Raw genomic sequence first — 16,074 nt, forward strand, 5'->3', positions numbered from 1 at the left:
AAGGTCCCTTCCAGCCCAAACCTTTCCATGGTGCTGTTGCCAGGATGGCTCCAGTCTGGGTTTCTGTTTCTCTTCAAGCATCTCTTAAAAAATAAGCCCAGCCTTTTGTGAGCAGCCCTGGGGCTCCAGGAGCTGCCCCTGATGCCAGGGCTTGGGGAGATCCTTTCTTCCCAGGGTCTGCTGCTCAGATCCATGGTTTGAAACTCACCCTGAGGTTTTCCAGACATTTTCTTCTTTCTTTTCACATTGAAGAATTGTGAAAGCACTGTGATAGGGCCACTGCACATCCATCACATCCACCCCAGGCACGGGTTTGCCAGTATGAGCTCCCCAGCATCCTGAGGGATGCTGATCCCAGAGAGATCTCCCTCTGCTGCGCCTGAGACCACTCTGAGCAGCTTCAAGCTGTGAAAAGAAACAGCCTGGAGGAGCTTGTTCTGTGGCCAGATTTGTTTCTCCATCTCAGGCTCCATCCATTGTGCTGGGCTGGCCCCGTGGGTGCCATTGCTCATGTTTATGGCTGGAGAATTTCTCCTGGGAATAAACCCTCCAGGAGACAGAGCGAGGCTCCAGGGGGAACTGAAGCAGGATTCTGCATCCCTTCTGATGGTGTTCGTGTTGCTCTGGCCTTGTCCTCACAGAATCAAAGCCCATGTCTGCTTTGGCTCAGGTGATTCCTGGGTCCCCGCTCTGCAGATAATGGGATAACTGTGGCCCAACCAGCCACCCTGGGCCATCTCCATCCCTCCAGTCTTTATGGTTATCAATCAGTGCCTGCTGAACATGCTGAGGCTGCGTGCACCCAAGGCCATGTAGATTCCAGGATGGAAGGTGCGGACTGAGGCCACAGGCTTGCATGGGAACAGAGGGCATAGAACCTTGGCACGTGCATGGGGCAGTGGGGATGCAGGCAGCAGTGGGGCTCAGGACACAACCAGCTAGGATCAGGGTGGGAGCTGGGAAAGTCAGTCTGGGCTGTAGGATGAGGGGCACGGATCTGGCATGGGAATGTGGGGAGGGGGCTGCCGGAGCAGGAGCAATGCCTGGCTGTGGCAGTGTAGGGAGATAACGTGGTGTGCAAGGAGGGAAAGGGGCTTGGGAGCAACCTGCAGGTGCCCTCCTCCCCACATCATTCCCAGGAGCAGGGTGGGAACACGCAGGTGATGCCCCTGCCAGGGGCTGGGCACAGGGGTCGGCAGGAGCCCGCAGACACCTACTAAAGCCACTAACCCCGATGCTGGTGCCATGGCAGAGGCAGCTCTGGCAGCTCCTGCCTGGTTTTCCAGGCAGGGCTCAGGGCGGTGCCTGGCCACAGCTCCCGGCTGCCCAGGGATGATGCTCTTGGATCTTATATACCATTAGCAGAGTGCAAAGCAGCTCCAAAACCAGCGTCTGAGACTGTTTTCCCTGCCAGGAGACCTGAGAGGACAACAGCCAGAGTCTAGGAATAACTCCAGACTGGAGGTAGCGGGTTTAAGCTGCTTGCTACCCATCCAGGGGCTGGGTTTTATCCTCTCCCCCCACCCCAAAATCCACACAGCTCCTTTTTCAGGGATGGATCCAGATGCACAGCATTGCTGTGGGCTTGCTGGCAGAGCAGGGACGGGCTGGGAGGAAGGATGCAGACAGACAAACCACAAAGCCCCAGCTGAAAATAGCTGAGGGCTGGGGAGAATTCTGGGAGGGAAATACCAAGCGTGTTTGCCCAGATCCTTATGCCGTCCTGGATGTGTGCTTATAACGGCTGTTGAGGCCAGGAGAAGGGCTGGGAGCACAGGGGAAGGTGGTTGCATGCAGGAGCTGGGCCCTGACACCACAGAGATGGGCCCCAGGGTAGAGGGGAAGAGGCAGGGAGATGCTGCATGAACCCAAGGACCATAGGGGAGAGCTGAGGTGCTCTGGTCACTGTGTGCTTTATTTGTCAATGTTACAAGGCAGAAGGTGATTTCTAAGGCAGAATTCATGATTATCAGTGCATTAAAACCTCCCCACCACATTAAAACCCCAGCCACAAAGGGGATGGTCCATCCAAACCCCTGTGCAAGGGAAGCCCCAGGGCTGAGGTGATGGGGCAGCCCCAGTACAGCCCCTACCATGGTACAAGGATGGGTCCAGCCCCAGACCATATCCCAACACCCCAATAAGAGCTCACAGAGATTCTTCAGGGGCAATGCTTTGTGCTACCCTGCTCCCAGGCCTAGCTCACCCATCACTTCCACCCATCGACCCCCCAGTAATACCTAAAGGCAAAAATCCAACCCTAAAGGCAAACTCAGCCCAGGGAGGAGGGAAGGCACAGGGCAGGGCTCACAGCCTGGAGATAGTGGGAAGTGGGGGATCCGGGGGGAGCCCCTCCAGCCACTCCACCAGGATCCTGTTCAGCACCGCCGGCCTGGGGGGATGGCACAGAGATGTAACAGGATTCAGCATCCCTAGGGACACAGGGGCGCCCAGCTCCGATGGAGTGGGGCTGTGCTTGCCCGCTGTGGTACCTCTCCATCTGTGTCCAATGCCCGCACTTCTCAATGTGCTCCCGGTGCAGCTGCGGGATCTTGGGAGGGATGGATGAGAATGGAGTGGGTTTGTGCCAGGATTGGGGTACCAGGAGCATCCCCCCTCCCCCTCCAAGGCTGCCACTGTATCCCCAGCTCTTTATTTTTGCAAGAGCAAATTCCCCCCTAACCCTCCCATATCAGCCTCCATCAAGTGATGTCCCTGGACCAAATCCAGCCCATCCCAGCTGGTGGACCTGCCCCAGGGCTCTGCTGCAGTGGGATCTTCTGGAAGCTGATCACAGGCACAGGCAGGGCTGGGGTGGGATGGGACTATTCTGACTTACCCACTCCTCCATGCCCTTGCTCATGCTGGGATGCAGCACCACGTCCTTCCCGGCTGTGACCATCAGTGCTGGCATCGTGATCTACAGGGGACATAGGTGCCAAGGTGGGGAAGGTGCTGTGTCTGTAAATGCCCCTGTGGGGCAGGATCAGTCCCCACCTTCCTGTCCTTGGCAGAGAGGGCCCAGCGCCAGTTGGGTTTTATGTTGCGGTACCAGTTCAAGGGGCCACTGTGAGAGAGGAGAATGGGATAGAGATGCTGAGACTCAGTTCCTGCCACTACCACCACAGGGAACATCCCATTGCCCATGGTACAGGGAGTGCCTGCAAGGGTAAAGCAGCCTTCCCCCAGCCTTACACCTTCTTAGGGTTATAAAGCAAGGCCAAGGTAGGTTTGGGTGTTCCCCTTCTGCAGAGTGGGCATCACACCAGTCCCGCAGGCTCCTGCCCCTACCTGAAGCCGGACTTCTGGAAGCACTGGATGTAGTACTGCAGCTCAGGGCCATGCAGGATCTGGCTGGCAGGGGGGTTTTCTGGGAAGCCCACCAGAAGCCCTCCTGCAAGAAGAGGTACAGCACTACATCCTTCACCCCACAGCATCCCCCTCCTGCAGCATCCCACCCCTTACCTCGCTCCCGGACCCGGTGGAAGTCAAATGTGATGGGCAGGCGGTCCTGTGGAGAGAGAGGACTGAGGGCAAGCAGGGAGAGACTGCACACAGGGAGGAAAAACCATCCTGGGGGGCTCCCTGTGGCTGCCACACTTGGGGCTCCTTGCTGGGAACCAGTGCTGAGCATCAATGCATCCCGAGGGATGAAGGAACCAGACACACAGCCCTGGGGTGCAGAGCTGGGAGCCAGCACCAAGCATCACTGCATCCAAAGGGATGGAGGAATTAGCTGTGCAGCCCTAGTCTGTGGGAGACAGCACTGAACATCACTGCATCCTAAGGGATGCAGGAAACAGTCACGCAGCCCTGGGCCATGGAGCTGGGAGCAGCCAGCAGCGATGGCAGAATGAGGCCGCTGGCAAGGCTCCCAGGGCACTGTTATTTTAAACCACAAAGGTTGTCACCCTGAAGCAAGACACTGACATCTGCAGTGGTAAAGGAAGTGAGTGGTGCTTCGAGGAGAGCAGGAGCCCCTGCCAGGCTGCACAAGGACAGTCACCCACAAATTTGCTGTTCTCCAGGCTGGGCTGTCCCCTCCCAGGTCCTCTGAAACCCTACTGAGGGTCAGCTGTGAGTCCTACAGAGGTATGAGTCCTGCACCGCCGCTTACAAGGATGCGTTCACTCTGGTCCCTACTGACAGCTGCCTGAATGCAGACGTGGCTGCAGACAGGCAGCAAAAGGATGGCAGACACAGGATGGAGCATGCCTGAGGGCCACTGTGGAACACTGCAAAGCCATCCCTGAAGCTTTTTGACTCCTGGCATGGGCAAAGTGGAAGGGGAGAGGGTGCCACAGGCAGAGCCCCAACAAGGCTAGCAGGGCTTGGAGAGGACACCAGGCTGTGAAGCCTTCTGCTCCCAACCTAGGTGCAGCCTCAGCCCCATCCCTACCTCCCGGCGTGTGGAGCGGATCAGGACCTTCAGTGTCCGGCCGATGTCCCTCTCCAGCTCCGCTTCCGCAACACCCTGCACATGGAGCAGAAGCAGCATGGTGGGTGATGCCACCCCTTCCCAGGGACCCAGACCATCCCAGGGTTGGGTCCTGCTGCCCATGTGGGCTCAGGTGGAGGCTGGGGATGGTTTCTATGCAGGGTCCAACATGGGAACAAGGTCTGACAGGGGGAAAACAAGCCAATTGCAGCTGGGGTGACAGTGAGAGCCCCACAGCATGGCAGCCTGGCTGTGGGGCAGGCGATGCCCATCCATGAGCTGGGGACCCCAACATGGGCAAGACTCCATTCTGGGGGTGAGGTTAAGCCCCAAGAGAAGGGTGGAGGATAAAAGCTGTGGTCCTGGACTCACCGGCTCCTGGAAGTAGAACTGGTAATCAAAGGTGGGGATGCTTTTCATCTTCTCCACTACGTCCACGAAGGGGTTGGCGGGTCGGTACGGGGTGTTCAGGGAGGCCACAGCTCTGGAACATCACAGGGAGGACACAGAGTCAGGATCACCCCTGGATTCAGGGTGCCCAGCATGAGCCAGGGCTTTGCTCTAGGGACGGAACAGAGAGGGCAGGACCCAGGGCCCTGTTTGGGACAGGGGAGGGGGTGCAGGACCCGTCCTCAAGGAGCCACACACACGGCACGGACCCACCTCACCCTCTCAGGGTAGAACAGAGCCATGTTCCAGACCACGGCACCACCCCAGTCATGGCCAACCAGCACGGTCTGCGGGATGCCCTGTGGGCACGGGGTCCATGAGTGTGCCCCCAGAGCAGCACCCAGGGAGCACCTCCAAATCCTCCCCAAAAGTAGCACCCAACAGGCATCAGCAGGTGAGAGAGGGGCTCTGCCTTCCTCTGAAGCAGCAAACAGAGCAGAAACCAGCAATACTTTCTCTTTTATCCCCCCATTTAGTTTCCTTTTTCTTTCCCCAAGGAAGAAGCATTACCTGATCCCCCGGGGCGATTTACTCTGGCTTAATTAAACATTTCAAGCACCTGTGCCCTCCGGAGCAAGGGATTCATTATTATCCACGATGGAGGCTGTTCATCCCTTGGGATCACCTATACTGGTGCACCCCCCTCCCTGCCGTCACAAGGGAACATCATTTTATAATCACAGCCAAACAAATCCCTGCCCCTCCGGGAAGCAGCTCACAGCATCCCCCCTGCCCGTGCGGATCCTGCCTGGAGCTCACTGTCCCTCCTCCTCCATTCTATTTTCCTGACCCCTCTGGGCACTGACAAATGAATCCAATTAAACCTGCGCTCCCTCCCAACAATGGAGCAGCCAGTTCATAATTAGCTGATATTTAGATGTGTAATTAAAATTCCCTCCCAGCAGACATGTCTCTGCTCGCTGCCATCTGACAGTGCAAAACACACTGTGCAACCCCCCCTGCAAGGGGGGCAGACGGTCTGGGGGGGTCCCAGCATCTCCCACCACTGATATGGGGATGAGTGGGTCCCCCCCATGCTGATGGATTTCGTCCCATCATCATTGTCCTGGCTCCTCAACCACTCTGTGTCTTCTGCACCCCAGATATGGGTTCAGATATCCCCATGGAATTTCATGAAGTCATTTATCCCCTAGGTTGTACCAGGGTAGGGAGAAGCATCCCAGGGAGGAGAAGAGCAGGATGGGCCCTGATGATAGTAGAGGAGCAGGGAAAACCAAAGTCGCACACATACATGATGCCACCACTCCCCATCTAACGAGCTCACCCTGGAGCAAAGCGCGCACCCATCCCCTTGCCAGGCTGCACATCCACGGGCACCTTCCAATCCGTTTTCCTTATTTCTAATCCAACATGAGGGCAATTCTCCAGCAAAGGGATGTGATTTATGCTCACATGCTCAGCACCAAACCACAGCTACAGTCCCTGTGATGCCTGGTTCCCTCCCAACACCCATCCCAGCTCCAACACAAAACCACCACGACTTCCCCCACAAGGAGCCCTCAGGGGCTTTTTTTCCTCGTTTCTTGTTCTGAGCACTGTGGTTTCTGAAGGACTCATTCCCTTGGAAGCTGTTCTGCAAGGAAAGAGCCCTGGAGGTGCTGACATCTGTGGGCTACACCTTTAAGCCTACACTTCACCTCTTTTAAAAGGCACAGAAATCAACCACATCCCCTTGCTGGGAGGGGAATTAAACCTGGAGCTCCCAAACCCAAGTGAGCTGACACCATAGTTGAGTCACGCCAAGGGGCACTGATGGTCCCCCAGCCACCCCAGCCATGTGGGAGCTGCTATTGTCAGGGATGAAGGGGATGCAGCCCAGCATCCTTTTCCATGAGTATCTCGCTGCCTAACCAACACCCTGCCAAGCCTCAGATACCACCAGCCCATCTCCACATCATCAGCAAGGACACAAGGTCCAGGAGAAGGTGATACAGAGCTAGAGACCCTTCCAATGATGGGTCCTCTCCACCAGCAATGGGTTGTATGAACATCCCCATCCCTAAAATCCTACCCACAGGGAACACAAAAGACAGGTCTTGGTGCTACCCCAAGAGCTCTGGACCAAAGCCACTGAGCAGCTCAGCTGTCTCTGCATGGAAAGGAAGAAGTGAAGGGCAGCTGGGGAAACACACACCCAAACCTTGCCAAGGAGGGACCCATCATGAGGGGCTCCTCACCAGTTTGTCCAGGAAAACCACCAGGTCCTGGGGAAGGAAGGAGAGAAAGAGTCAGATCCTGTTTGGGATCATCACCCTCCACACCACGTTCTTCCTGCCTGCATCCTCACCTTGCATATCTGCTCCTGGGAATACTCTTCTATATCTGCACAAAATACATAATCACCATCACCTTAACATCCACACATCTTTAGGGATGTATATGACATCCCTCTGAGCAGCTGGGGCTGCAGGAGGAGCTAGCTTCCACCGGCCAGGAGAAAGCTCCTCCATCCATCTCCTCCTGGGTCTTGGATTTGGGGTCAGCAGCTCCCAACTCACCCAGTGGGGCTGTGGACTCCCCGTAGCCCTTCATCTCCAGAGCAATCACCCTGAAGCCGGCATCGACCAAAGCTGGGATCTAGGAGGAAAAACAGCAGCCCCCAAAGGATGCTGAGGCCCCCGGACCCCACTCTCCACCCAGGAACCCTAGGAGTGGTGACCACACACCCCATCACCATCCCACCAGCAGCCCCTGTGGTCCACCCTCCTCCCTGTCTCCTCCATCACCTGGAAGCGCCATGAGAGCCAGCACTCAGGGAAGCCATGGCAGAGGCAGATGACAGGGCCCTGCCCCATTTCCACGAAGTGCAGCTGGACACCATGCTGGAAGGGATGGAGAGCCCTCACCCGCTGCAGGTTGTATGGCTTCACCCCACAACCCTCCACCAGGTGCTGATCACTAAGTGTGGGTGCCCACAATCCCCACCCAGAGCCACACAACTATGCTTTAGCCTCTGTGGTGGACAGAGAAGACCTGAACAATGGGGCAGCTCAGCATCCCTGGCTGAGAGCAGCCCACACAGGAGGGACAATCCAACACATCACCCGTTGGCTGGCGCATCCTTGCACAGGGCTCAACACCCTCCCCACGAAGTCTGGCACCCCCAAGCCGTTGTCACCAAGGCAGTCCCCTCCACACTACCCGGATGGGCACATATCCGTGGGTCATGTTGGATGGATCACATGCTGTTGGTAGTGGCTCTTGCTGGTTGAGAAGCTGTGGGGAGAGGAGCACAGGGTGAGCTCCTGAGCAAGCCTGGAGCCCCATGGGACATCCCCACCAACCTGTGTGCAGGGCCATCATAGAAACACAGAATGGTTTGGGTTGGAAGAGACCTTAAAGCCCATCCAGTTCCAACCCCTGCCATGGGCAGGGACACCTTCCACCAGACCAGGTTGCTCCAAGCCCCTGTGTCCAACCTGGCCTTGAACACTGCCAGGGATGGGGCAGCCACAGCTTCTCTGGGCACCCTGTGCCAGGGCCTCAGCACCCTCACAGGGAAGAAGCCCAAGCCCATCCCTCCCAGAGGATCCCCAGGAGGGCAGGGAACAGAGACCACCCCTACATGCCTGGACACCTGAGAGCTCCTCCAGCTCCTTCAGGACGGTCTCGGTGTCCCTGACGAGGAGGGTGGCCATGCCCATCTCCTGGGCTGGCTTCAAGTTCTCCCCGATGTCGTCCAGAAGGATGACCTGGAGATACACGCCCGAGAGCAGGGATCAGCACCTGCAGAAGGGCTTGGCCAAGGACCGTGGGTGCATGGAGGGACCCTCTGTGACCTGCTCTCGAGGTGGTCATACCTCCTGTGGCTTTGCCTGCAGCGCATCCAGGGCGTATTTGTAGATCTCAGGATCTGGCTTCTGCATCCCAACCCGGCATGACTCGATCACCAGGTCGAAGTGCCGGTGCAGCAGGTTCATCAGTGTGGCCGTGAAGAGCCGTCCGGCGCTGTCGTCCACCCAGTTGTTGGTGAGGACACAGGTCTTAAACCCTAGGGAGGTGCACAGAGGGGAGTGTTGGTTTTCCCACTCTGGCTCTCCAGAGAGTATTTGGTTTCACCTCCCCTCCCCAGCCACCTCCTCATCCCAGACGTCCAGTCTGGCCAGGTCAGAACATACCAGCAGGAGAGCAAAGGATGTTCAGCAGGAGCTTATGCCCAATTTGTACTTCCAGGAAAACCAAGCTCAACCCCCCCGATGGAAGCAGGACGTGAGCTGGAGCTTGGGCACACTGAGATGCTGAGGACAGAGCTGATGTGAGGGTGCTGAGGCCCTGGCACAGGTTGCCCATGGAAGCTGTGGCTGCCCCATCCCTGGCAGTGTTCAAGACCAGGTTGGATGGGGCTTGGAGCAACCTGCTCCAGTGGAAGGTGTCCCTGCCTGTGGCAGGGATTGGAACTGGATGAGCTTTAAGGTCCCTTCCAATCCAAACCACCCTGTGATTCCATGATTCCCTGATGAACCCCACAGTGCGTGGTGAAGGGCTACAGCACCCTGTTAATTGCTGCCTGGGTGCTAACATGTCTGATGGATTTAGTAGCATGGCTCCTAGTATTTAATTAAAGGATGCTAAAAGGTGACATCAGGAGAGTGTGGGGATGATGATCAAGGACCAAGCAGGTGGGACTGACCAGGACCCTGTGGTGGAACCAACCAGGAACTCCCATAGCAGTTGCTTGGGAGGGGAGCAGCACCCTTAGTCCAGCCCAAAAGTTCCCCAGCACCCACCATTCCTCCGCAGCACCCTCGCTGCCTGCAGGAGGGGGGCATTGACCGTCCCCTTGGCTGCCATCTCCTCGAAGGCTCGGGCAACAGAGAAGGTATCTGGCAAGGTGATGCCCGAGGTGGTGGCGTGCTGCCTGCAGCCTTCTTCCATCTCGGAAAAGAGCTGGAAAAAGCACCCACAGTGTCATTCAACTGATCCCAATATATAAAGAACAGCCCATCCTGAAGCTTGCTCCCCTCGGCTCCTTCCCCATCGGAGCCACTGTGATACTGCACAGCTGGTACTCGAGGGCTCACCTGGGACAAGGTGATCTGTCCCCTCATCATTTTGGCATAAGGACTGTCAGAGCCACCAGCAAACATGACCTTCCGCAAGAAATTCCTGCCAGGCAAAGGAGAAGAAATCAGTGAGAGAAACGCCAATGCTGGGGGGATGCTGTGGTGCGCTATGGGGAGGGGGATGCTCTGTGCCGGGGATATAGAGCTCCATCCTCCATCATCCCCCAGGACCAGAGCATCACTTCATTACAGAACAAGGAGATCGCTGCCCATTTATTTCTGCTGGCAGCTCAATTACTTGGCCCTGCAGAAAGATGAGCAGGGAGCTTTGCCAGGGACAAAATATAGCAAATAATGCAAAGAGCAAGGTATTTTGTAAGCCGTAACTCAAGGAAAACAATTTGCCCCTATCACAAGATGACAAAAGGCCTTCTCAGGCGGCAATAAAACAAGATTACAGCGACTGCCTTTAGGACAAAGCTCCCCGAGTCGATAACAACACAGCTCAGTTAAAAATAAAGCGGCTTTACCTGTTCCAGCTGGATTGTGTCACTTTTCTTTTTTTTTATATAAAGGGAAGCAAAAAGATGTTTGATGGCCAATAATCCAGGAATTTATTGCTCCATCAGCTCCAGCGTTTAGTTACTTAATACAGTATTTTTCTGTCTGAACACCCACACGCTGCCAGGAAACCCTGCCGAGTTGGGGCACGCAACAGAACCTGTTCAGCTACTGATGGGGAGCTTTTGGGACTGCCAGCTCCCAAACAGCCCATGTTAATGGGAGCAAAGGGTTCACTGGGACTTGAGGGGCTGTTTGGGATCTGGTGCACTGGGGTTTGTCTGCTCCAGCTCGTGCACTGAGTTGTGCCAGGTCTCAGCACCAAGGGATGGGACTAATTAGATATCCTGCTTAATTAATTACTAGTTATAGATCTTCTTATCGTTTCTGCCAACATTCCCTATGGTGATTCCACCTCTCTGGGAGCTAGTTCTAACTGCTGACCTGTGCCCCACATCCATGGCAGGACCTCACCCCAGCTGCACCCCAGATCCAGAAAGGTCCTCAGCCCGCACCCCATGTATATACAGGGACTCCAACACGCACCTGACATCGAGGACAGCGGTCCCCGCGGCCTGCACCCCACACCCAGCCCTGTCCTCCTGCTACGGGCGCCCCAGTCGCGCAGACCCCGCGCGGGCGGCGGCCGCACACACAGTATTATCTCGTCTCTACGTGTCTCCGGACGAGCGGTGACCCACAGCAGCGCGGGCGGGCGAGTGCCAGCGGGCCGGGTCAGGCTGGGCCAGGGCGTACCTGGGCAGGGCGCAGTCCTGCTCGCAGGAGCCCAGGAAGTGCTGCAGGCCGGGCCCGAAGAGCACACCGCCAAGGTCGAACAGCACGGCCCGCCGCGCCATGGCCTCCTCCCTGCTGCCGGCACCAGGTCTCGAACTCACGGACACGCCGCCGCCTCCACCGCCGAGGCCCCTCTGCAGGTCCCGCCCCCGAGGCCTCGCCCCGCCCCCTGCCCCGGAGCCGCGCTGGGTCCTAGCGCCGCCACCACTGTGGGCACCCTCCCGGCGGCCCGGGGCCAGCCGCAGTACACTCCTGAATGGGGTGCGTCCCTCTCCGTCCCACGGACACACTCCCGGTCCCGTGGGGCTGTGGGACCCCCGACCTGGCGGTGACAACCCTGCTGCTGCCGTGGGTGCCCCCTCTGAGCCCGCTCCCTGTCGCTGCTCAGGCAGGTTTTGCCCATAATCCCTTAACGGGGTCCCCCTCAGCAGCAGCACCCGCTGACCCAGTCTGCCTGCACCCAGATCTCGAGCAGCCTAATGGGACTGAGAGTGGGAAGGGGCGGTGGTGCACACAGGCATATGTGCACACAGGTGCGCACACACATGCCTGAATACATGCAGGAACGCATATATGCACACATGCACGTGTGCCCACCTACATGCATGCACACGCAAAAACTGCATGCGCACAAGCATGCACAGAAACACACACATGCAGTCATGTATGCAGACATGCACACACACCCTTGCCCATGCATGCACACACTTGTGCCCATGTGAAACACACATGTGCATGCTGAGCATTCATGCACAGCACCAGGCATGATGCGTGTGCACCATTAAGCATGTGTGTCTGTCTCCGAGCACATGCGTGCACGCTGAGGCTGTGCGAGCACTGCCAAGCATGTGTGTGCACACCTAGCACATGCATGCACTGCTAAGCATGCGTGTGCACCACCAGGCAGCTGCGTGGGCACCCAGCACGTATGTGCATGCTCAGCACACGCCTGCGTGCCAAGCACATGCGTGCACACACATGAACGCTGCCTGACCACCATCCCTGAACACCCGTAAAGGCAGCCCAAAGGGGGAACCTGCGAGCGCCTCCATGCACCCCGAGCCAGCCCTGGCGTGCTCAGTGCCAGACACGCCGTGGCCACGCGTGTGTGTGTGCATGGCCCGGCCCCGTCTCGGGGCGGTGTTGACGGTGCCGGGACGGGACGGCTGCGTCGAGGAGCGGTGGTGAGCGGGGCTGCGGGGCCCGGGGGGAGCGGCAATCCCAGCCCCTGCCTCAGTTTCCCCCCTGCAAGGCATGCGGTGGGATGCTGGCTCGGAGGGAGGTGGGGGAAGAACTGCACCCCTGCGAGCGCAGCGGAGCTGGGGCTGTTCCGTGCTGGGGTTACCACTGAGGAGTGGGCAGGGATGTTTTAGGGGCTCAAGCCCAGACAAGACATGCGTTTAGCACCAGCACCCCACTGCTGGGGCTCGGTGTCCCCCAGCCCTCATCCCCCACCTCCCGCTGTCCCCGGGACTCCCGAGGGGACCCCCCAACATCCTCGCAGGGTGGTCCAGCGCCGGGTGGGGGGGATGAAGCCCCGTTCCCTGGTTGCTGGCATGGCTCAGAGCTGCGGTAGCAGAAGGGTTTTCCTCCTCCCATCACGGCGGGGGCACCTCCGGCACAACCCTCCGGGGCCGGCAGCAGCTCCGCAGCCCCCCAGCTCCGGCTTCTCCCTGGCATAAAGGTGGGAGCGTGTTTCGGAGGGTGAGAAACGAGGGGGTAAAGGAGGAATGTTGCTGGTTTGTCGCTATTCCGGTGGGAAGAGCCCGGAGGAACAACCTCAGCCTTCGTGCCAACGAAATGCCAGCACGGCGACGCCTCTGAGACCTGGCCAACTCGTGGCAGGGCTGGGCCGCCGGGCTGCTGTGGTCCTGCTGGAGGGCTCCCCTCTTTTTTAGGGGGGTCTTTTGCTCCAAATCGAAACCAACCCACCCCTGCCGGGTGCTGGCCTGAGACCTGAGGAGCTCATTGCACCCCAGGATGCTGGCAGGGAGCTGGGGATGCCCCTGGGAGACCCCTTCTCTCTGCAGAGGGGCTCAGGACTGGCTGGGAGGGTGAAGGGTGCTGGTGGGGTCCCCCCTTTCCGCGCCTGTTGCGCCTGCAGCCTCTGGCATCCGCTCCCCTGGCCCTGGTGCCAAGACGGGTTTGAAAGAGCTGCATTGTCTGTGTATCCCCCCCCCGCCTCCATAGCCTCCTCCTTTTCCATGGCTCCAGAGAGGGGTTTTAGGGGGGGGATAGGATCAGCCTCCCCCCAACCCTTCCAGCCCTCATCTTAACTCCCCCATGCCTCAGTTTCCCTATCATTATGATCCATGTGCTGTGCTGTGGGGTGCAGGAAGGGTGTGTGTTGTTCCTACCCCTCCCCATCCTGGGGCTTCCTCCATGTTGTGGGGAGAGTGGGGTACAGCACCCCCAAATCCCAACTCCCAGAAACCAGAGATGCACATGCATGGAAAAATAAGGGTGCTTGGGGGGGTTTGCTGGTTCAAACTGGGGGATTCCCGGAAGGTCCTAAAAGGGTCTCAGAGGGTGTCCCAGCTGTAGCCTTGATCCCCCTGTTTCTCTTTGCTCCTGCAGGACACCATGGTCTCAGGGGGCCCTGGCTGGTGCCTACTGGTGGGGCTCTGCACCCTCATCCCTGGCACCACACAGCAGGGACCAGAAGAAGATGTGACCCCCAGTGTTGGGCTGGAGGAATTGGGGTACCACATCTCCCAGGATGGGGACCCCCTCCAGGACTCCCAGCACTGTGGCATCACCTTCCACACCCCCAGCCCCTGCAGCCCCCGAGGGCCCACAGCCTTCGCCTCTCGCAGTGAGCTGGATCACCTCAAGAGCCTCTTGCAGAACACCAAGGCCAGCCTGAAGGATGTGGAGATGGCGGCCATGCTGGAGGAGAACCAGACCCGCTACCAGGACATCATCACCGACGCGCTGCCTGCCATCCATGAGGCCAACCTGGAATTTCAGGAAAGCCTGGATAATGTCCGGAGGGAGCTGGAGGCTCATGTGGCCGAGGCTGATCATCCACAGACAGCTGAGAAGAAGGAGAAGTAAGTGCCATGGGAAGGGGATGGGGATGCTCCATGAAGCTGATACCCCAAACTCTATGGGTTGGAGGCTGCAGACACATGGGGGCAGGGGATCTGGGTGTCCCCAAGGGTCCCATAATCTTCATGGTGGCTTTTACGTTACACATGGGGTTTGGATGCTTGGCAGACCACTGCTGTTAACATCCGTGTGAATGTCTCTGCCCTAAGCCCACAGTGTGGCTGGCAAAGGGCCCTCAGTGGGCAGGGTGAGGGGTGGGATGTCAGGAGTGGGGGGGTTGTCACCCCTAAATGAGTGACCCAGCACAGCTGAGCCACAACGTGATGAGGGAGAAATGCATTGACCAGGATGGTGGAGTTGGGAAATCTCCTTTCCCAGGCTGGGGACCCCCTCCAGGACCCCAAGTGCTGCAGCATCCCCTTCCCCACCCTGCTGCAGGGAGGCTGGTGGGGACGGGGGGGGGGCACTGAGCGCACTCTTCTCCCCCCAGGCTGCGGAAGGGTGTCCGTGTGGTGGCACACATGCTGCGCCTCACCAGCCGCCTGGCCCAGACCCTCGATGCTGCCTCACAGCGCCTCGATGCTGAGCTCAGCCAGCGCCTGCAGAGCTCGGCTGCCACCGCCACCGAGCCCTAGGGCAGCAGGGACGGGCTCCACCGTCACCCTGCCTATGGCCTTGCTTGCTGGTAGGACCCCAACCCTCAGCTCCATGGCTCCTGGGGTGTCCTGGCTCCTCTCCGCAGCACCAGGGGCTGAGGTGTTGCCCGGAATGTTTGCAGAGTGGTCTGGGTGCTGGAGCTGGCAGCGCTGGGATGGGACAGGAGGCTGCTGCCCGCTGCGGGATGTATCGCACATAAAATGCCACTGCATGCGTGATGATGCCTGTAACCCAAGGCCTGGGTGTTCATAGAATCATGAAACCAATGGTTTGGGTTGGAAGGGACTTCAAAGCTCATCCAGTTCCAACCCCTGCCATGGGCAGGGACACCTTCCTCTAGTCCAGGTTGCTCCAAGCCCCTGTGTCCAACCTGGCCTTGAACACTGCCAGGGATGGGGCAGCCACAGCTTCTCTGGGCACCCTGTGCCAGGGCCTCAGCACCCTCACAGGGAACAACTTCTGCCTAAGAGCTCATCTCAATCTCCCCTCTGTCAGGTTAAAGCCATTCCCCCTTGTCCTGTCCCTGCAGGCCCTTGTCAAAAGCCCCTCTCCAGCTTTCTTGTTGGCCCCTGAGCATCTTCGTTGTACTTCTTTGGACTCACTCCAACTGTTCCATGTCCTTCTTATGTTTTGTCCCAAGAGCTAGATGCAGGACTGTGGTGCATCCATCGTGTTGGATGCATTTATCCTGCAGCAGCTCTCCCATCACATAGCAGAGCCTGGTGCACAGCATATGTTCAGCCTTGTGTCTGGGGGAAAACTCCTCTGTGGCAGCTCCTTCCCATCCCCAGCAGACCTCTGGGCCCCTTTGTCCCTCCCTGGAAGAGCTTTACCCACAAAGGCTCTCTTTTGTCACAGCCATGCAGCCACACTTACCCACAGCTACACCATCGCACCCAGATCCTTGCCTGAACCTCCTGGGGCTCCCCAGAGGGTCTTACAAACTAACCCCAACTCTTCTGGAGCTTGGTGGCATCTCACCGGTGGTCCAGCAGCATCAGTGGTGTGGGCAGAGCCCTGGGTAAGCCTTCACCCTTGGGAGCATCTTGTCCAGGCTTGGAAGAGCCTTTTTGCCCCTGGGGTGGTAACGGTGGAGCT

The 16,074-nt window shown here is 58.2% G+C and overlaps 2 protein-coding genes across 5 annotated transcripts; one reads left to right on the top strand and one right to left on the bottom strand.

Annotated features, from left to right (window-relative positions):
- Nucleotides 1–1,897: 1,897 nt before the first annotated feature.
- Nucleotides 1,898–11,389, bottom strand: EPHX2 (epoxide hydrolase 2). 4 transcript variants are annotated; one of them, XM_005146470.3, is made up of 19 exons: nt 11,230–11,389; nt 9,931–10,015; nt 9,637–9,796; nt 8,710–8,900; nt 8,479–8,601; nt 8,051–8,125; nt 7,636–7,731; nt 7,408–7,486; nt 7,197–7,231; nt 7,087–7,113; nt 5,102–5,187; nt 4,811–4,922; nt 4,400–4,474; nt 3,466–3,511; nt 3,292–3,394; nt 2,998–3,067; nt 2,840–2,920; nt 2,493–2,551; nt 1,898–2,392 (listed from the first exon to the last, which is right to left on the bottom strand). In XM_005146470.3, the coding sequence occupies exons 1-19, from the start codon at nt 11,328–11,330 to the stop codon at nt 2,308–2,310; spliced, it is 1,689 nt and encodes a 562-aa protein (XP_005146527.2). In that variant the 5' UTR covers nt 11,331–11,389; the 3' UTR covers nt 1,898–2,307. The 4 variants fall into 4 exon arrangements, with proteins under 4 accessions (XP_005146527.2, XP_030902513.2, XP_030902515.2 ...); XM_031046653.2 differs by having other exon boundaries at nt 1,898–2,551; XM_031046655.2 differs by lacking the exon at nt 11,230–11,389 and adding an exon at nt 11,020–11,208 and having other exon boundaries at nt 1,898–2,551.
- Nucleotides 11,390–12,170: 781 nt separating this feature from the next.
- On the top strand, nt 12,171–15,206 carry LOC115946075 (uncharacterized). Its single transcript, XM_031046638.2, has 3 exons — nt 12,171–12,452; nt 13,846–14,321; nt 14,810–15,206. Exons 2-3 carry the CDS (start codon nt 13,852–13,854, stop codon nt 14,952–14,954), a joined length of 615 nt encoding a protein of 204 aa, XP_030902498.2. The 5' UTR covers nt 12,171–12,452; nt 13,846–13,851; the 3' UTR covers nt 14,955–15,206.
- The last annotated feature ends 868 nt before the right edge of the window (nt 15,207–16,074 follow it).

Source organism: Melopsittacus undulatus, chromosome 3 (genome assembly GCF_012275295.1).
Source record: "Melopsittacus undulatus isolate bMelUnd1 chromosome 3, bMelUnd1.mat.Z, whole genome shotgun sequence".
Taxonomy (NCBI): Eukaryota; Metazoa; Chordata; class Aves; order Psittaciformes; family Psittaculidae; genus Melopsittacus; species Melopsittacus undulatus.